Consider the following 20,614-nt stretch of genomic DNA (forward strand, 5'->3'; position numbering starts at 1 on the left):
AGTATAGGGTTTTTGAAGGGTTTTGTCAACCGGGCATTTGGTCTAGTGGTATGATTCTCGCTTTGGGTGCGAGAGGTCCCGAGTTCGATTCTCGGAATGCCCCAATCTTTTTATTTTCTTTCGCTGGGTTTTGGTTTTACTTCACCATATACCTCAAAAAAGCCCTCTTATGCTCTTCTGCAAATTTCATTTGTGTTATTGGTACTGAAACTCCGAGGCGGTGGCAGGCAAGGAAACAGAGAGGAGAAGAGAAGATGGCATATGGGCAAGTGGTGATTGGTCCACCTGGATCAGGCAAGACCACTTACTGCGACGGCATGTCTCAGTTCCTCAAACTCATTGGAAGGTATTTGTTTTTTCCTCCGTTTGGTTGCTTAGAAAGCACGGGAAAATAAAGAAAAAGGGGCATTAACATTGTTCGAATCTCAAAAACGAAACCTCCATAAGTCTGAACCTAATTCAACCTTTTTGCTAATTGCAATTATTATTATCATTATTGTTTTTAGTTTGTTTGGAGACAATAAAGCAATTGAAAGATCTTCCTTTTATTGAAAAATCTTCTTTTTTATTTCTATGTGTTCTCATCAAAGAATTGAAGGGTTTCTGTCTTAGTCGGTGGTGTGGCAAATTGTGACATTCAGGGCGACGAACTTAAACTGACATTGGATAGCTTCGTTGTGCTTTCCATAGTAATCAATGCTTAGAAAGGGGGAGAGATTATCGTTGCGTATGGAACTAATTGCAGAATGGGCAGTCATCTCACAGGAGTAAATTATTTGAACCTTCTAATTTCTAGAATCCCGATTTTTTTTTTTTCAATAAATTTTCAAAAGCTATGTAAAAATGCAATGGGACCAGGCTGATTCGCGACCAAACGTGCCCGCCGCCCTTGCATTTCAGGTTCTTGACACATTGGGTCTTAGTAGTGAAAAAACCTCATTATTTAATTTCGACCTTGACATCCCCTGTGACACAGAATGTTGTAAATAAGTGGGTATCAAAAAAATAGGATGGGTACTAGTAGCTTTTGGAGTCTAGGATTATATTAGAAGTACAGAGAATAAATTTGAGAGTTGAGAAGATTTAGAGGGGTTCAATGTTCATTATTGGCAGCATCTAGGAATGAGTTTTTGAAACTATAGAGATGAAGCTTCTAAAGATGATGGTGAGATGGGAAGATGTTGAATAGGAAACAAAAGAAGTTTTGTTTCTTTTCTCTTTCGGGAAAATATGCCTCTGCCGATTTACAGGAAAATCTTTTGGGAATTGAGATGCAGGTAAACAGTTTTCTGGTGGTGTCTATAGAAGTAAGTATTTGGGAACTGAGTCAAAAGCTTGTGGATGTTGATATTTGTTTTACAAAATTAAATTGCTTTTGGATAGTGGTAAGAAAGTCTTTTGGTGTGTCTTTTGATAGAAAATGACAATTCCTGTGAATTAGTCTCATTTTTTTAACAATTTTATTATTGGCATGCAGGAAGGTGGCTGTAATAAATTTGGATCCTGCCAATGATGCATTGCCGTATCCACTTTGTTAAATGTCTTAAAGTGATCTTATTTACTTGTACTAGAATGTGGTCAATAGAAAGTTGTCCTTAATGTGAGATATAGGTATGAGTGTGCAGTGAATGTTGAGGACCTCATAAAACTAAGTGATGTAATGGCGGAGCATTCTCTTGGCCCCAATGGAGGTGAGTTTGTTTATTGTTATTTCTTTCAGAAATTGTTTTCTTCTTCTTTCTTTTTTTTTTTTTTTTGTTTTTTTTATATTATTATTATTATTTTTTTATCAATCAAGATGGACAAAAGGATTCTGAAATACCTATCAGGTATACTGCAATAACAGTCTACCTTTGCAATGTCACCCAGGCAAAGGACTACCAGTTCATGTAATTTTGATTTTTGACAGATAAAATTGTGCTGCCTACCAGATAGTTTACAAACTTCTGATCCAATTTTCTTTTTTTTTTTTTCTTTTTTCTTTTTAATTTCCTTTATCCCTTTTAAGATCTCATAAAGTGGGATTAACCAAATGCTGGTTTTTGGTGTGTGCTTTTGGCTGACTGCATATTTGACTTAACCTATGCAGTCAAGTGACCTGCAATGGAATACATCCATAACATGTACATGATATATATTGGCTTCAAGTGCCCTGCAGTTACTATATGATATGTGACATATTCTGTTGTGTCCAACTAGGTCTTGTGTATTGTATGGATTATCTGGAGAAGAATATTGACTGGTTGCAATCCAAATTGGAACCCCTTGTTAAAGGTTTGTATATTTGGCCTTAGCTTATCCAACATCTGTTAGCTCTATAGTTAATCACTCTGTAAATTATTGTCTATGCTTTCTATAACTGTGGATCATATGATGTAGAGCATATGATTTTTGGATTCTTGGAATAACCTATAGCATTTTAACAATCATAGACCTGAAGCGTTGAGTTGCTCCTATTATGTTTCTTTCAGTTTGAGAAAAAGCCTCTTACAGTTTCCAGCTTCTCAAGGAAATTGCATATTTTTGTTGATGCATGTTGAAGAAGTTTAATTCAAGTGGTTTTTTTATTTTTTATTTTATATATTCAAGAACCACTGAAGTTTTGGTCTAGGATAAATCTTAGATTATGCAAATGGAAAGTTCTGGTAATATAGGACAGCAGATGCAATTTTTTTTGGGGGTGGGACAGAAACATGAGAACAAGGAAATTTAAATGGGAAGAGAAAGAGAATAGGTGAGAAAAGAATAGGAAGTAATTGTGAAAAGGAAAGAAGATGAATGAGAAAAGAACAAATATCGGATGTGAAAATATAGAAAGAAATAAAGAGAAGCAATGATTGAAAATAATAGGAATTATATGTGAAAAAGAAAGAAGATGGATGAGAAAAGAACAAATATCAGATGTGAAAATATAAAAAGAAAGGATATAAAGAGAAGCAATGATTTTCTAAATAATTTAGAATAACAGTAACAATAATCTATTATTCTTAGCATGAAGCAATGATGCACCTTACTTTGCATCTTGATGGAATATAATTGACACATGTGATGATGACTATATTGGCTTCAGTAATTACATTTTTTGGTTGATGATGTGTATACTTGACATCAATTGAGTAGGCCTGCTTAGCATGAAGCAATGATACACCTTACTTTGCATCTTGATGGAATGCAATTGGCATATAGGAAGTGAGGGAAAACACCTATTATTTGGGTCTTAACCATCATTTTATTGTGAAGGAATCAGATGTTTTTGGTCATGTTATCTGTTTTCTACATGATTGTTATAATTTGCCAAAAAAAAAAAAATGGGATTGTTTGGTTCTAAAATTTTTAAATATATGCATCTCAACCTTTATTGGTCCCTACATTTTTTCTTGTTCTGCCAACCACACTTTTCTTTTTATTTGATTTAGTTTGCTAAGGCTTGGATAAATTATGTTTATCTGATATCTGTAGTAACTTCACAGATCACTATCTTCTCTTTGATTTTCCTGGTCAAGTGGAACTCTTTTTCCTCCATTCCAATGCCAAGAAAGTTATCATGAAACTCATAAAAAAGTTGGACCTCAGGGTAAGTTTACATGTTATGCAATGTATGTTATTTTTATATTATCGACTTGGCCCTGAACATGTGAGATGCCTTAAATTTATAATTTTGATGTTATAATTATTAGAATCTCAGTGAGCTCATTTTATGCAGTTGACTGCAGTGCACTTAGTCGATGCCCATCTTTGCAGTGATCCTGGGAAGTATGTGAGTGCATTGCTTCTCTCACTATCAACCATGCTACATTTGGAGCTTCCACACATTAATGTCTTGTCTAAGATTGATCTAATTGAGAGCTATGGAAAGCTAGGTGTGGCCTAGACCTTGCATCCTTAGATATTAAATTCAAAATGATTTACTTCTAATACCACAACTTTCTGATCATCACTTTTAAATTTGTTGCAGCCTTTAATCTTGACTTCTACACGGATATGCAAGATTTATCCTTTTTACATTATCATCTTGATCAAGATCCTCGTTCATCAAAGTACAGGTGTGATCTAAGTTATTTTTCAATGCAATATCATATGAATTAGCCTTTGCTCTGCTTATATTTGAAATTGAATGATTTAACTATCAAAAAAAAAAAAATTCAAATTGAATGACATCTGACTGTTGCTAAACATGTCTGTTGTTTTTGTCCTTATACTCAACAATTCTACCTATTTATGGGTTAGTTGGACCTTCTCTGCCATCATTTGCAATGTTGGTGTATAATAGTCATTGTTGATGATAGAGCCTACAACAGTTAAGATTATGCCTGAGGCATAAACACTGACACAAAGGGGTCTGTGTTGATCAGGTCACTTTGCTTAATGTTTTCTTTTCTTAGATATATATATATATATATTCTTTAGTGCTGGTAAGATATGAAACTATAATATACTGTTCTGTAGTTTGCATTTGCCCCCAAGTGAATATTGCTGGTTAGTCTCAGATCATCTCCTGAATATGGAAAATTCCTAATTTGTTTCTAGAAATATTATTTTCTTTAAGCTTTTCCATTATTTTTATTGCAGAAAGCTCACAAAGGAGCTGTGTGAGGTGATAGAAGATTACAGCCTTGTCAATTTTACAACCTTAGATATTCAAGTACTCCAATTTCTCTCCATTCCTTCTTGAGTTCGTATCAATTATTTGTTGTGTATGTTCTTACCCATATCCTTTTCAGGATAAGGAGAGTGTAGGGAACCTCGTGAAGCTGATAGACAAGAGCAATGGGTATATTTTTGCAGGTATAGAGGGGAGTGCTGTTGAGTTTAGCAAAATTGCTGCTGGTCCTCTTGATTGGGATTATTACAGATATCCTTTTCTGATGGGTGCTTCATTAGATGTCTGTTTATTATTCCTATCCTTCTAGTATTCAAAACATGGTTTTTAATTGGGGGGAGAAATTCTTCCTCACTTTACATAATGGTACCCGTTTGATGTAGAAATTGCATTTCTTTTGTGCTCCATTTGGATTTTGGAAAACCTTTAAGGGAAAAAAATATATATATATATAATATGAGAAATCTCAGTTTCTCTCCTTTGGCTGTGATGGAAAATATGAAGGAAAATAATATAGAGAAAAAGTACTAAAACAAGTGGTAAAAATTTGTGGAAACAACTTTTACGAGGGTTGCAATTTGTTTTAAAATAAGTATAATGTAACCCTTAGGTATGTAGTTTATCCTAAGAGTGGTTCTCCACCAGGAAATGGATTTTCATGTTTATGATTGGTGGTGGATGTATAGTTCACAATATTTCCATCTAATTGAAATATGCTGTTGGTAAGATATGAAGGGGACAATGGGCTCCCATCTTTTAGATGTTTGTCTTAACTGTAATTGATTAGTAGGATGAGTTCAATTAGTTTTCCTTGACAAAGCTGTCCACAGTTGCAGCAGTGCAGGAGAAGTACATGAAGGATGAAGAGAATTTTGTACACAATGACTGATGAGAGAAAAAGGTGAACCCAATTCAGTTAAGAGGATGCTAAACTAATTTGTCTGCATGTGTGAATGTGTGGATATGTCTCTCTTCTTACTTAAGAAGCTCATGATGGTAGTTTCTGTTAGATTTTACAATTTGTCTCTCTTCTTATTCTTTCTTTGAATTGCTCGTGAAGGTTGCATGTGACTTGTTTGTCTCTATTTTCCGATTCTTCAAAAACCCATGGTGGTTCCTCGAAGCAGGATACAGGTGATGCTAGGGTTCTAATTAACCGTTAATTTTTAGGTGACGGAAGAATCTGATTACACTGATCAAAGGAGCAGACAGTGGCTTCTGCCTTTCTCACTTTGTCGTTGAGGGTAGCATGTTTGATGAAGCAGGGGACTAGCAAACTATTTGTCGATTGTCATCTTCTAATTATGTTACTCAGATCAACATGAGACCTTTCCTTCGATAATATGGTAATTATGATACATCTTATAAACAGTTTCTTCTGCCTGTACTGCTTGACCTATAGGTAGAGTTTACCCTTAAGCCGGCCCTCATGCAAACTAATCAAATCCCATGATTTCTGTCTGGCCATTTTTTAAGCAAAGGATTTCCCCAGCCAGAGTGGCTGTTTGTTTCCCACTTGTGTGCTTCTGGAATGAAAGCTCGCTTTCATATATAACCTTTTGGATTATGTGAATAGAGGATCAACCTATTCGAACAATTACAGCTTGGCAAAGCAGAGTGATTCCTTCCATCACAACCTCAAAACTACTTTTTCAACTTCAAAAATAGGCCCACTTCTAAAAGGGATGAATTCTTCCAGAATTTTGTTGAATAGCAGGAACCTGCTTTGCTTGTTATGTTGTCAGGAGAAACACTTTCATGTCTTCTGTTATGTAAACATAAAGTATGAAAGGCACAATATTGAAGACGAAAGTTTGACAAACTGGGCAGATACCGCAAGTTACATTTCAACCCTATACTGTTGTAACCAAAAAGGAAGAAAACATTTCTCACAACTTTGACTCTTAAAACTGCCTTTTTTTTGTGTACAGGCGTAGCCTAGCACCGGCATTTTCCTAATTTCCTTGTTTGGTTGTCTTTTCATGCCTTGATTGTCCTCCTTTCTTCTCTTTTCATGTGTGAATTGTCTACGGCTCCATTATTCATGGGAAACAACAAATGATATTTTTAATTGATGCTTGAACAACGTGTTAAACACCATATAGGGGTACTCTGATTTCTTAGCTCCGACCGGCCACCATACAATTATTGCACGTTGAAAGTGATTCAAATGAGTTCAATTCATCATCTGAATCATCTCAAGTTCTCAACAACCCCTGGTAGGTGATACCACCGTTTCTCTCCGGTCTTCACCACAAACTCATTTTCCCCAAAGCATCACCATCTTTCATTGTAGGCCCCATGATAATGACATCCTTTTATTTTGGCTCTAAACGGTGTTCCTTTTAGACTCTATTTGGATCTTTAAAATATTGGGAAAAAAAAATTAAATTTAATAAAAAAATTCTCACATTTCTTTTTAATTTCTTTTCTATACAAAAATAGATAATTTGAAAATACATTATTTTTATTACATTTAATTAAACAAAATAAAAATAAATTCAAGATTTATTTTATCAAGTATTTCTCCCTTTCTACAGGATAAGCCACTTCAGTTTCTCTACTTTTCGTGTATCCATTTTGTCCGATTTAAAGCCGATGATCACACAAGGATGCTTAGTGGTAGAGTGAGTTTGTCCCATGATTGGAATATGAGAAAGTACAAGTACATGTGCAAATAGAAAAAGGGAAACTGGTGTTCTGATGGGGCTATTTGATAAATATATGATTTTTGGAACCCATTTTATGAAATATGAGAACCAGATTTTAATATGGAAAATAATATTGTTTTCATGCACTCTAAGCCGACTCCTTTTTTTGTGCCAAGATTACCCTTCTGGTCTCCATTACCAATAAAAAAAAATTAAGTTGTAGTGGTGGCGGCGACGATGGACTGATGTGGAGCTGCAGCAGCCTTGGCACCTCTAGATTTTTCTTCCACAACAGCATCCAAGCCTCCATGTCCAGAGATGGGTTTGGCTTTAGTGGTAGCGGCGACAATGGATTGAGCTGCAGCGGCGATGGACTGAGCTACGACGATAATGACCTTGGCACCTTCGAATTTTTCTTTTCCTTCAACTGCTACAACTATTGTTAAGATGTAGGTGAATCTAGGTATTGAAGGATTGGAATTTGGTGTGGTGAAGACGAAGATGGTTTTAGAGTTAGAAGTCATCGGAATTGGAGATGTGAAGAAGTTGCAACAGTGATGGTGGGTCCTGGCCACAATTGAGGGGAAGCTGGTGGTGATTAATGGTGACAGTGGCCGACGCTCACCCCGTGCGGCGATCACATGGTGGCTTTGCTTCAACTCTCTTTTTTTTTCAATGGAAAAGCCTAAAAAACGAAGAAGATGATAAAGGAAGAGGAGAAATCGAAAAGATGAGCGAGGAAACCTCTTCAAATTTTGATTGATGTTGACATAGAGGCTTGGATGCTGCTGTGGAAGAAAAATCCGGAGGTACCAAGGCCGTTGCAACTCCACAGCAGTCCATCACCATCGCCACCGCCACCATTGTAACCTATTTTTTTGATAGGTAATGGATACCCAGAAGAGTAATCTTGACACAAAATATGGAGCTGGCTCAGAATGTATGAAAGCAATATTACTTTCCATACTAAAATCTGGTTCTCATATTTCATAAAATTGGGTTTCAAAAACCATAGCCCATCAAAACACAAGTTTCCATAGAAAAATGTGGAGTCAACATTTTGCATCCAAGCCAGCTAGATCAACTCTAGTTTGGATAGCGTTGAGACAAGTGAGGTTAAAAGTTTGGTTGTCACTTGTCTTGTTTGGTTTGAGTCGTAATCTTTTATTTCCGAGTGGGACAAAACAAAATCAATAAATACTGGGGATGTTAACTAACATACGAAAATCATTAATCAGTGAAGTGGCTCAGAGTAAAATCATCGACACAGACGTAAGCCTGCTTCATCCTCTATGGCCTAACTGATAAATCAATGCATGTGGATGCATTTCTCTTTCCTCTTTCAAGCAAGGTCTGTGCCTACTCTATATCATCCATATCTTTTGCTGCCCCGCCTACTTTCAATTGTTGTTGTCAATCATAAAATATTTTAAGTGGGTTATGGTGGTATCGCATTCTAGAAGGATGAAACGAATTTTTGAAATCCAAAACACTTCAAATCAAAGAATGGAAATTTCTGCATTCACTGTTTTTTGAGATGACTCTATGATAGTGGTGTGTTGCGACTTCCTGAAAGCTCAAAAGTAATAATTCAATGCATTTATTGAAAAGCCAGCTGGTGAAGAAAACTTGGAAAAGTTTCATTGGTGAAATTTAACGTTATACCACTAGCAGGAGTCTCATCTCGAGCCGTACAAGCATTGTCTGTGGGGTGGGCCGGCCTTGGACAACAAGTTGATTTGGCCCTTATGTCGTCCAAAAAGCCCATTGGCCAACAAGTCTCTTGTGGGCCCATGTTCAATCAATTACCCGGTACGCCTTGGATTTGAAACCAGAACACGTGTGGGGATCAGACTGCCAATTCATACAAATTCAAATCAAATATGATGTGAAAATTTCTAATTTAAAAATAGAAAACATATCCAATCAAAACACTCAAGTAATAATTTTGGATTTGAATAATCGATCACGTTTAGTCCACGTCTTTTTGTTTTTTTATCATCAATAATCCGAGTTCAGATTTCACTCTTATTCTATTGTATGATAAACCAGCATTTGGAGGATCTGAAATTGAATGGACCCTTTCTTCTTCTGAACAGAAGAAGCAAAATCCAAAACAAGTAATATTTATATTGCAGTGATATTTGAAGATCCTCCCATCTCACTCGGCCATTGATAAAATAATCCCACGACTTTTTTTCCACACGAATTTCCATTGAAAATGTCTTCCCCTTTTCTTCACTGATTCCTAAATCCTACTACTACTTCTCACTTCTCTCCTTCCTGCCAAGTCCCAAGTCCCAACCCAATCAAGCACCGTGTGTTCGCCAATTTTCCGAGACTGACTCGCTACCTTAGTTTCCAAACGATTTCTCTTACTGGGTCAAGTTCAAGCTTACATTTCAAAATTCAAATAAGCCATCCTTCCGACTAATTTATTAGGGATATGTTTGATTTTTTAGTCGCAACTTTTAGTTTTTGTTTTTTTAAGATAGAGAATTAGGAATTCTTATACAAAATATAGGCATTTCTTATTTACATGGAAACAATTTTTTTTTTTTAATTTAAAATTTGAAATGTGTTTTAAGGACATATTTTTTTTATATGAGTTCTTATTTTTAAAAATAAAAAATAGATAATGCGTCCAAAAGCATTCAATTGTGATTTGAAATATATTTCTTATTTTTTATTTTTAAAAATAAAAAAAATATTTTAAATATTCAGATTATTTTATATTAGAGTTTTAGAAGTTATTGCTTGCTATTTTTGTTTTCAAGACAAAACAACTCATCAAGTACTAATTAATTTTTTGTTTGGAGTAATAAATGATTGTTGTTTTATTGTTTATTTCTAAAAATGCGTTTGACATTGTTTTTTTTTTTATAAAAAAAAGGTTTTTAAATTTGTTAACACAAAATGATAAAAATTTAGAAACATGCCCAACGGGGTCTAAACTGTTAGGACATAAAGAGGATAAATATGTAATAATGTTTGTCTCGGGGGACAGACAATAACCCACATGATGGCCTGAGGCCCTCAAGTCAAGTCCCAACAAGCTGTGGATGCTGAGTGGAGCATCTAGAAGCCCTACAAAAACCATTTATCATTTGATGAGGAAGAAAGTAAGAATTGATTGGAGCGGCATGGATGATGGACCCATTCAAAGTTTCAAACCCTCCTAAGCAAGGCTTTGTTTGGGTGCTAACCCCTTCCCCAAGTCAAAACATCATTTCATTCCATTCATATAGAAACTTCCATTAAATTTATATTTTTTGAACCTGTATTTGACTATATATTATGGTTGGATCTATTATTCCAACGCCTGCCCTTCATAAATCATAAGTAGATGTGACTCTTTCCCATTCTAACCATCACAATCCGGTCCGAAACCTCTGTAACACGCAGCGATATCCATTTTCAGATGTTGAATCCTTTAATCTGTGGCACTTTCCATCCAGAAGATGATGATGACGATGAAGCGTATTGGAGCACCTCCTCAACAACCAGAAGATCGAGAAGAGGCAGGGACAGCAAGAACCCGTATTCGTCCCGCGGTCTCGACAAGTTTTCTGCACTCTTGGCCGATCTTGAAGAGAAGAGGCAACAGATATACTCTCAGGTTGGCTCGCAGGACATCTCTTTCGTCCGCTTCGCTTACTCCAATTCAAATGATTGCGTGCCTATTGTGGTGAAGTTGAGGGATAAAAAGCTGGAGAATATCAAAGACAATAATGTAACGCATCATTCAACTCAGGTTGTGGATGACAAGTTCCCCATCGAGGCCGGCGCTGCTGCCAACGAATTCAAGCAATCTGGCCTGGAAACGGATATAAACACCAAGAAGAAGACTCCATTCTCATGGAAGATTTGGGTGGGCAATTGGAGGCAGCCTTCATATTACTTGCCGGCGATTATAATCTTTATATTGTTTTTATTGACGGTGTTCGGGCGATCAGTTGCGATACTGTGTACCTGTCTGGGGTGGTACCTGGTTCCGGCCATAAAGGGAGGGAGCTCATTAGATACCAAAAAGCCAACAAAGAAGAAGGAATACGTGAGAAGAAAGAGTGATAAGATGGTGGTGAGTGATGGATCATCCTCTCCTAAAACGAATAAAACCAGAGCAGTCAACGTCACGTCCCCTGGACAACACGGCCATCGGAAAAGCTGGTGACCTGACTCCTCTTTTTCCCTTTTTTTTTTCTTTTTATACGCCTTAGATTTTTAGGTTTAGGAGTTGGATTGGATCGGGAATTCAATCTGACTTTCACACGTTCAATTGTTGATGAATGTAAATTATGAGCGATGTGGGTTGAGTTAGGAGGCAGAAGCAGCCCATGTCATGTTAATTTTGAATGACATAGTGGTTTTGTAAATGTAATTTTGTTAATAATGAAATTCCTTTCTTATCTTTTTGTTTTTTTTTTGGCCCTTTTTTTATCATCTTTAGACTTGAGTTTGCTTAAGAAACTTTTTTGTTCCACTCCTCCAAATCTCCATCATGTGGCTCTGTCTGGAGATATGGTTTAAGGAATGGAATGGGTTCATAATGTAAGAGTCGTGCCGATGAAGGCTCAAGGCAGCGTGATCATCGTGGGTTCTGACTTCTGATATTAAAGACTTATTGACCATGGATGATTCTAACTCCTAGACTCCTATAGCACCACCTGATTTTGGGCTTTGCTGCTCTTTTCAAACAGCAGCATCTGAATTCTGAAAATTTTCATGTGGAGATATGCTATTTGTATCTTCTAGCACTGATCTTCCACGTTTTGTTGGAAAGGGGGTTGGCGATAGGAATCCAAGAAGGATCGCCATGTTTAATTATTTGGCTCGTACTCTTCTGTCTATTTTAAACAGATTGCGCAAGCTAAGTTGCGTAGATGACTAGGAAGCCCCACATGTGATCACTTATCAGAAATCATGGCTGAGGGTGACTGAGCCTTCAAACCCCGGGCAGAAAGAAAACCGTGACCATTAGGATCTAATCTGTTCTGGGTGAGGCAATTTTAAACAATGCAAAGCATAACATTGCTTTGGCTGGTGATGATCTGATTAATTATCCCATCTGATAGGCCGCTGGATAGAATAGTGCCAATGTTTGAACGGTAACACGAAGTGAAAACCAGAAGATAAAGAAATCGTCAAACACTAGGCAGCATATTCAAATTTCCCAAAGTAATTGTTTTACTGAACTAACATAGAAATTCTATTGAGAACATTAAATTACGAGAGTTTGTACATCAGGTCAACCCTTGCTCCATTCCTACTCTTGCATAAGGCTTCTGGAGCTATTTCTATTTGAGGGGGCAAAGTACATCTTCTGGGTTGTTCCACAAATATTAAAGCTCATTCTCACATCTATGAGCTCCCAAACGACTCTTTTACCGCTGTGTTCTTCCCATTTGCTACTCCTGCATTTGAACACAAGGATTTGACATCATGATCATTTGTATAGTTTTTCTAAGTCTTATGCAGTATACAAACTAAAACAACAGTGAAAAAGAAGATATAAATATAAAATAATTCTCAAGTATTAGCCAGTTCACCAAAATCTTTTTCTTAATGTCAGTGAACTGATAAGGTTTCTGAAGCCCCTTCAGAGACAAAATCTTATGGTCAGTTATTAATATCATTGGTTACTAACCTTGAACCTCTTAGGACGTGAATTGTCATATCCTGAGTGGGGGAAGTATGGTTGGCGTCTAGGAGCTCCACTCTTATAGCTGTCTGCTGCCATTTCTGGCATCCTGCTGCTCCTTTCTTGTGCATGACTTCTAGTGTTTCGGAAAAAGCCATCCTTGTCCCAACTTACCTCATAATCAGCCTTCAAACGAGACCCTTGCTGCTCAATAGCTATCCATATCAATTATTCTAGACAAGTTATACATTCAATTAAAGACAGGCAGCATCAAATATGATGCAAAACATTTACCAATTTCAACAAGTTTTCTGGGGAAACAAGCAAAGTCCCTTATTGAGAATACTATTCTTTACATCATACTGAATAGGGGATATTAATTAAACAAACAATATAACTTGGTCAAGATGCCAGAATTTGCCCTTGACATCATCCCATGCCTCATCAGGAGGCACACTTGCAGATGAAGTAATTGAAATAAAAAACTCATGAGATGAGAAATCTTGAATCAGCATACTCAGTATATAAGTGTCGTCTTATTCTTATCTGTAGCTGGCAAGTTAAAGACCAAAAGTCAACAGAAAATGGCTCCAACAAGTCATCCACCCCGCTGCCAAGTGAAAGACCCAAAGTCCACAGAAAATGGGCCCAATAAGTGATCCACCTGATTAAAACTGGTGATGATTGTGTGTGTGTGTGTGTGTGTGTGTGTGTTTTCTCTTTCGGGATAATCTGATTTTACACTATTACTTTAGACAGAAAGAAATCTTCAAACCAAATGAATTATTCACTTGCAATAATTGTTGCTATGGATGTTCATTCTACAAGTGCGAAAATTCTGGTTATGGTGCTTAAGAATTCATGCTTCATGGGTAAGACTCAAATGCAATATGCACTTGGTAAAGTCTAGCACACGTGTTTATCCCTACTCATTACAAAATAACTCGAAACAAACATTCAGGAGAGGAAGCTAGCGGTTTACCTTCTGCAATGAACGACCACACAACACCTTCAGAGCATTATAGAAGTCCCTGTATCTCTCAAACTGAACCACAATTTTACAGTGGAGGCCTGAAACTATGTCACCATCATCCTCATCTGCTTTGTCACCTAGATCATTGTCCTCAGCAACATTAAGATTCCTATCAGGCGAGAGGTGAAGCAAACACAAAAGGATAATATGCAATCAGGTTATGTCAATATAATGTAGGCGCAGGTCAATCATATTATTGGAAATGCACAATGACAACATGTTATAAGTTTCATGAGGTGATATCAAAACCAATAAAAAATATAGAAACACACTTCTTTATGAATAAGAAAATACAACTTAGGCATTGATGATGACAAAAGAATAATGGCAACATCAGGAAAGCATAGTAGAAGCTCATTTATGTAAAGGCAGAAGCTTCATAAGCTTCACATGTCAAATTTCCTTCTAAGTAACAGAAATCAGGTGAAAACATGTGAATTAAACAATATGCAATATGCTAACTCAGAATGTGGCACACAACATATATTCTAAGAATTGCTATCATGAAAAATGGTCTGAAGATTTAGCTCTTGTTTACTTCAACAATATTCAATACAATTTGATGAAACCAACTGAAGTGCTCCCATCAGCTCTATGCTCTATTAAATCCTTCCTAAACATAAAAGAAAAACATTAAAAAATATTGATTCGAAGTACCCGAAAACTTCAATTTTGATCTCCTTTGGTAACTGTCGTTCAGTATATGGAACTAATACAGGTCAAGAAAGCCCAACAATCAAAAATTCAAAATGAATAGAAATTGTAAAGCGAGAACCAAAAGGATCAAATCATCCTAACTGGATCATCAGATGCACATTACAGACTGGATCCATTGCAACAAAATAGAGTACCTATCTGCAACTCGTCTAACGATTGGAAACAATAACTGACTTCATCTAAGATACATGGACCAGGTGTCAGGCATTCAATTCTATGTTTTTTCTTTCTAAGCTACAGTTTCTATTGCATTGGGGTATCTTGGTTCATAGGTGCATAGCCAGTGATTACACATGCTACTTCCTTTTTCTTATTATTATTTCTCTTTTCAACCATTAATTAGATTTTTCTTTGTTTAACAGGTGGTTGAGAGTAACAGTTATGAACATCCTATAAGAGGAGGCACCAACAGAGTTGAATCTGGGAAACTTCATAGAATTCAAGTCAGGTTTAATTTCTCTGGACTATCAATGACATAAGGTTAATGCTAAGCTTTCGCACCACATGCTCACTAGGACTCTTCTATTTGGAGTGACCCTTCCTTTTCAAGACAATGTGGTCAGCCTTCTGCCATTGATTCCAAAAATTCCACTGACTCGCAATGTCACCTAAATGCCACAGGATGCTTCAAATGACCCTCCCCATGGGCTTATATAGGAGGAGGGAAGCTTCTGGAGACTCCTGGATCCATCTACACTAAGTCATTGGTGGGAAGAGTGTGGAAGGTTCTAGAAATGCCTAGAGATGTCCACACATCTATACACTATAGTGGAAGGCATGAGAGGAGTCCAAGGCTTTCTAGAAGATTCTAAAGATCTCTTGCATATTCTTGTACATAAGGTTGTACATAGATTAGTGTAGGGAGTTCTAAAATATTCTTGATTTGTAAGGAACTCTCCAAGGTTCCAAAGAGTTCCATTGGTGCCTATAAATAGGTGAGGGTCTCATTTGGCCAAGGCACCACCCAAATCACTTCCTAATCAAGCAAGTGAACATCCAAGCACTTGTAAAGGCTTCTTTGAGTAATAAAGAGCTTCCATTCTTTAAGGGGTTGCCTACCAAGCTTCTTGAGCTTTCGAGTCGCGAGTGTCTTAGCCGAGCAAGCTAAGCATTGGGGAGCAAGGCTGACTTAGCAAGATCAAGCGTCTTGGCTTGTCTAAGTGCCGCACGAGTTTAGTGAACGACTAAGTCCGTGACAAGTGGTATGAGAGCACGGTTACGAGGTGGGCATAGCAAAGGAAACATGTCGGGCTCTAACATGGAGGAGAGTAGGGAGCAAACCCGTGAGAGGGAGACCGAGCCTACTGCACGGGGCAGGGGCAAGAAGATAAATCTCGTGATGTCGTTGCCAACATGGAGGCAAGGCTAGCCAAGGTGGAGCTAGCCATGGCGGACACTCGGGAGGGGTTGGACTTGATTGAGCAAGGCATGGAGAAGGGCTTAGAGGATCTAAGGGAGCAGATCCAAGACCTTCGTGAGAGGGTGCTAGTCTCACAAGTTCAGCCAGTGTCACACGAGAAGTTTGTGTCCTTCCAAGGAAAGGTCTTGAGCATGCTTGCTAGCATGGAGTCAAATATAGAGGCCTTGGCCACTCGAATGGAGTCCCGAGACCAGGAAGTTAGGCAGGAGTTAGCCATCTACAAGGCTGCTGTGTCGGCACGGGTCATGGCCACACAGGAGGCATCTAGGGTGGAGGTGCCGAAGCCACATGGGTTTAGTGGCAAGCGGGATGCCAAGGAGTTGGATAACTTCTTATGGCATATGGAGCGATACTTCGAAGCTATCGCATTGACGGATGAGGCGGCTAAGGTGAGAACTGCGACCCTCTACCTTACTGACACAGCTACTCTATAGTGGCGTCGAAGGTTTACCGATATGGAGAAAGGCATTTGCACCATAGAGACGTGGGAGAACTTCAGGAGGGAGATCAAGAGGCAGTTCTACCCCGAGGACGTGGCTTACCTGGCTAGGAAAAACATGAGGCGTCTCAAGCACACAGGCTCAATACGCGACAATGTCAAGGAATTCTCTTCATTCATGCTTGAGATTCCTAACATGACCGAGGAGGAGTTGCTATTCAACTTCATGGATAACCTGCAAGGGTGGGCCGAGCAGGAATTGAGGCGTCGAGGTGTTCAAGACTTAGCCACTACCATGGCAGTAGCAGAGTCTTTAACTGATTATAAAAGGGGAGACTCCTCCAAGGATGAGTCTTTAGAGGATAGCCACGCCATGGGTGGGGGAGACGAGGTTCCAAGGGACCACAATGCTCCTAAAAAGGGATCAGGCAAGACGCCTAACGTCCAAGAAGGAAGGGGTAAGGTGGAAAGGAAGGAGTTCACGCCTAAAATCAAATGTTTCCTATGTGACGGTCCACATTGGGCACGGGATTGTCCAAAAAGGAAGGCGCTTAGTGCCATGATCGAGGAAAGGGAGCAGGAGGACGAAGCACATATGGGCTCAATGCAGCTACTAGGTGCCCTCCAATTCAACCCGAAGCCTAGTATGCCTAAGACCTCCTTACTAGCAGGGGTGCAAGTAAAGGAGGAAAAAGGGGAGCAAGCTGAGGTAGCCCGCACACACATGGAAAAGGTCACCAAGGGAAAGGTGAACTCAATGGATAAGAGGAAGCAGCACTCTAAGCATCGAAAGCACACGGGTCTGCATCCATCTGAAGCCTCACGGGAGAAGGAGGTGAAGAATATCCTGGCTGAACGGGTCACCAGGAGACAAGGGGTCCCTCCTGTGATAGAGTATCTAGTCCAATGGAAAGGACTACCTAAGAGGCAGGCAAGTTGGGAACATGCGGATGCCTTGAGAAGGTTCTGGAAACACATCGAGAGGTTTCAGAAAGAGGCAATGACGAGGACGTCGACAGCATAGGTGGGGGAGAGTGTCATAGGATGCTTTAAATGACCCTCCCCATGGGCTTATATAAGAGGAGGAAAGCTTCTGGAGACTCCTGGATCCATCTACACTAAGTCATTGGTGGGAAGAGTGTGGAAGGTTCTAGAAATGCCTAGAGATGTCCACACATCTCTACACTATGGTGGAAGGCATGAGAGGAGTCCAAGGCTTTCTAGAAGATTCTAAAGATCTCTTGCATATTCTTGTACATAAGGTTGTACATAAATTAGTATAAGGAGTTCTAGAATATTCTTGATTTGTAAGGAACTCTCCAAGGTTCCAAAGAGTTCCATTGGTGCCTATAAATAGGTGCGGGCCTCATTTGGCCAAGGCACCACCCAAATCACTTCCTAACCAAGCAAGTGAGCATCCAAGCACTTGTAAAGGCTTCTTTGAGTAATAAAGAGCTTTCATTCTTTAAGGGTTTGCCTACCAAGCTTCTTGAGCTTTCGAGTCGCGAGTGTCTTAGCCGAACAAGCTAAGCATTGGGGAGCAAGGCTGACTTAGCAAGATCAAGCGTCTTGGCTTGTCTAAGTGCCACACGAGCTTAGTGAACGACTAAATCCGTGACATAAAGCTGTGTCTAGGAACAAATCAGCAGACATTCAATTTTCTTTTGTACAAAAAAAAAAGGGCAATGACATGATTTGGAAGGTGATTTTCTCTCATTTTCTCATTTCCAATTTTTCCTATTGATTGCAACCAAAATAACATCCATATGATTATGGTAGAAATATATGAATGCGTAAGTCTTGAAAAGAAACGACCGGCATACCTTATTTTTCCAAAAGTGGAAAAAATAGTATGTGTAACCAACATGGACGGCTTCGATGAAACCCGGGGCTCTGCAAACCACCGCGATGGAGCCCCTCTCAACACAATTGTATCCGGCTGTTGCCTCCCACTCCCACCCCTTGAATACCCTGATGGAAAATACATCAAACCACGTCGAAGGAAAAAAGGAAAAGCGACCAGAACACAGGCAATTTATTTTGAGTTACAAACCGCGATTTCCAAAAGCATAGAAATCTTCCCAATCTTTCTTCATTCCTTGAAAATCATCTGTCGCCGGAATTGCAACACCTAGACGGAACTTAACCCCTTCAAGATTCAACTCAATCCCATCCATTTTCTCAACAAGCGAGCTCTTCCAGTCCAAGAACTTCTTGTCGAGAACCTCCAAGTCATCTTCATTTTTGCTGTTGAGGAACCCCAGGTCGCGAATGAAGATAGTGCCGCCAGCGACTGGATCCACGCGCTTGCGCTTCTTGAGGTCTTTGAAGCGTTTGATGTGGAGGTCCTCTTCAGGGACGGTGATGGGCACATGGAAAGAGGTTTTGAGGAAGTCTATAAGGGCACGCTTTAGTTGCCACTCGTCTATGGGCTTCGTCACAGAGGCTGTTTCAGATGGGAAGATGGTGAGGTTCAACATCACGCGCGGTACGAGCGTGAGCCCATTTTCTATCTCTAGGGCTTCTGTTGGGCGGAGAGAATCTAAGGATTTGGTGCCCATCGCCTTCTCCGTCGTTCGTGGCCGCCGCTGGTGCGCCACAGCAGTTAAAGCGCAAATACAATAGACTAAAAAAGAAACGACGTCGTTTTCAAGGTCTCCGTTTGTGCCACTTACCCAAAAATGGGCTAAAAAGCCTAGAGTTCAGAGTGGGTGGGGCTAACAGGGTCCGTTCCTCCCAAACAATAATCAAATCCTTTTACTTGTTTTTTTTTTTAAAACAAAAAAAAAAAAATTATGAAAGATTTTTATTTATGAAAGAAGACTACGAAGTCAAGATACATATAAATTCGATTACGAAAATTTGACTACCAAATGATTCATTATACATTAAAGATATATTTCTTATCTAGACTACCAAATGATTCATCATACATTACATATATATTCCTTATCTAGACAATATATTTTTCTATTTGCTCCCCTATAAATATATCGATACTAGTAAATATTTAGATCATAAGATAATTTTTAAATATCCTCCATTAATAATATAATAGAATTACGAATATTACTCTTTTTATTATAACTATTATTGAGTTACCCTCAATCTCTAAATTTAAGAATTCATTGTTCTTGACAGTTAATATGTCATCTTTTAAAGTCATACATTCTGAAATAATTATTTAAGCATTACCTATATAATTACTTGCAATCATTTTTTTTAGTGTCATTAGAGTCTCTAATAACCAATCCTAAAACTCTTTTATTCTATATCCTTGAACCATCAAAATTTAATTTGAATATTTTATTAATCAGATGAATTAAATTAATCTATTTTTCAACAATTCAAAAAACATTTCATCATTCAATTTGAATATAGGAGTCAATCATATCATCTTGAAGATTTTGAAAATTTAAAGTAGTTTTCTCAATTATGAGAAAGGGTTTGGGTTGGATTTTTTTTTTTAAATATTTAATTTATATGAATCCATACATGCCACGAGATAATATAATTTTTCTTTTTATATAGGATTCTTGGAAAATTTATAGTTGAGTTTATAATTTTTATACATCGCTTCAAGTCGAGATAGGAAGTCACTTTCACAAGAGAGAAATGTAAGCCAATTATACTTAATGTGATCCCAAATTCCTTGAAACAAAATGACAATATTTAAAATTATAGTCAATATTTTCAATATTTTATTTACAAATATGACATATGTTTGTAATTTCCGGTTTTCTAGCAATCACAAACTTGCAAGTAAGAAGAACATCTCTAATAATCAATCATTTTTAGTAAGAGACTTGATTTCCAAATCCAATGCTAAATTTTGGATATGGGATGCACCAAGAGCTTGCTTGTGGCCCAAATTACTCACTTAAAGGTAAACTTGTCATCTTTAGATAAACCCCAAAAACTCTTATCCTCAATGGGAGAAGAAATTATTGAAATTATTGAAATTATTTTAATATCTGTTAAAACATTCGACGGAAGGAATGTTAAGATAAAAAGAATATTTCATTCCTTAGTATCCCAATATATAAAATCATTCACTTTGACACCCAATGTAAATTATTTTCATCCATGAAATAAATAAGAAGCAACATACAT

The 20,614-nt window shown here is 37.9% G+C and overlaps 3 protein-coding genes and 1 non-coding gene across 8 annotated transcripts; 3 read left to right on the plus strand and 1 right to left on the minus strand.

The window, feature by feature from the left end:
* Window positions 1-31: 31 nt before the first annotated feature.
* Window positions 32-103, plus strand: TRNAP-UGG. Its single transcript has one exon. It is a non-coding gene; the product is annotated as a tRNA-Pro (tRNA).
* A 9-nt stretch (window positions 104-112) lies between these two features.
* LOC117907933 (GPN-loop GTPase QQT1) lies at window positions 113-6,194 on the plus strand. Of its 3 annotated transcripts, none has more exons than XM_034821616.1 (11): window positions 113-346; window positions 1,478-1,522; window positions 1,612-1,691; window positions 2,200-2,274; window positions 3,471-3,574; window positions 3,704-3,860; window positions 3,956-4,043; window positions 4,570-4,642; window positions 4,722-4,852; window positions 5,429-5,515; window positions 5,771-6,194. In XM_034821616.1, the coding sequence occupies exons 1-10, from the start codon at window positions 255-257 to the stop codon at window positions 5,487-5,489; spliced, it is 906 nt and encodes a 301-aa protein (XP_034677507.1). In that variant the 5' UTR covers window positions 113-254; the 3' UTR covers window positions 5,490-5,515; window positions 5,771-6,194. The 3 variants fall into 3 exon arrangements, with proteins under 3 accessions (XP_034677507.1, XP_034677508.1, XP_034677506.1); XM_034821617.1 differs by lacking the exon at window positions 5,771-6,194 and adding an exon at window positions 5,661-5,764 and having other exon boundaries at window positions 5,429-5,501; XM_034821615.1 differs by having other exon boundaries at window positions 114-346; window positions 5,429-5,501.
* Window positions 6,195-10,307: 4,113 nt separating this feature from the next.
* Window positions 10,308-11,672, plus strand: LOC117906332. The gene has a single exon (XM_034819320.1). It carries the CDS (start codon window positions 10,673-10,675, stop codon window positions 11,423-11,425), a length of 753 nt encoding a protein of 250 aa, XP_034675211.1. The 5' UTR covers window positions 10,308-10,672; the 3' UTR covers window positions 11,426-11,672.
* A 712-nt stretch (window positions 11,673-12,384) lies between these two features.
* LOC117907421 (A-kinase anchor protein 17A) lies at window positions 12,385-19,138 on the minus strand. 3 transcript variants are annotated; one of them, XM_034820955.1, is made up of 5 exons: window positions 18,555-19,132; window positions 18,325-18,472; window positions 13,875-14,034; window positions 12,899-13,096; window positions 12,385-12,665 (listed from the first exon to the last, which is right to left on the minus strand). In XM_034820955.1, exons 1-5 carry the CDS (start codon window positions 19,060-19,062, stop codon window positions 12,660-12,662), a joined length of 1,020 nt encoding a protein of 339 aa, XP_034676846.1. In that variant the 5' UTR covers window positions 19,063-19,132; the 3' UTR covers window positions 12,385-12,659. The 3 variants fall into 3 exon arrangements, with proteins under 3 accessions (XP_034676846.1, XP_034676847.1, XP_034676848.1); XM_034820956.1 differs by lacking the exon at window positions 12,385-12,665 and having other exon boundaries at window positions 12,989-13,107; window positions 18,555-19,138; XM_034820957.1 differs by lacking the exon at window positions 12,385-12,665 and having other exon boundaries at window positions 13,041-13,125; window positions 18,555-19,138.
* Between the last annotated feature and the right edge of the window lie 1,476 nt (window positions 19,139-20,614).

The sequence above is a fragment of the Vitis riparia genome, chromosome 18 (assembly GCF_004353265.1).
Source record: "Vitis riparia cultivar Riparia Gloire de Montpellier isolate 1030 chromosome 18, EGFV_Vit.rip_1.0, whole genome shotgun sequence".
Classification (NCBI taxonomy): Eukaryota; Viridiplantae; Streptophyta; class Magnoliopsida; order Vitales; family Vitaceae; genus Vitis; species Vitis riparia.

Bases quoted from the DNA above. Each gene is read 5' to 3' on its own strand.
- LOC117907421 (XM_034820955.1), bottom strand. From the start codon at position 19,062: ATGGGCACCAAATCCTTAGATTCTCTCCGCCCAACAGAAGCCCTAGAG. The intron at 18,473-18,554 runs GTTTGTAACTCA...ATTTTCCATCAG, and splicing joins CTATGCTTTTGGAAATCGCG to GGTATTCAAGGGGTGGGAGT. The intron at 14,035-18,324 runs GTATGCCGGTCG...CTCGCCTGATAG, and splicing joins TCCACTTTTGGAAAAATAAG to GAATCTTAATGTTGCTGAGG.
- LOC117907933 (XM_034821616.1), top strand. From the start codon at position 255: ATGGCATATGGGCAAGTGGTGATTGGTCCACCTGGATCAGGCAAGACC. The intron at 347-1,477 runs GTATTTGTTTTT...ATTGGCATGCAG, and splicing joins TTCCTCAAACTCATTGGAAG to GAAGGTGGCTGTAATAAATT. The intron at 4,853-5,428 runs ATATCCTTTTCT...AAAGCTGTCCAC, and splicing joins CTTGATTGGGATTATTACAG to AGTTGCAGCAGTGCAGGAGA.
- LOC117906332 (XM_034819320.1), top strand. From the start codon at position 10,673: ATGTTGAATCCTTTAATCTGTGGCACTTTCCATCCAGAAGATGATGAT.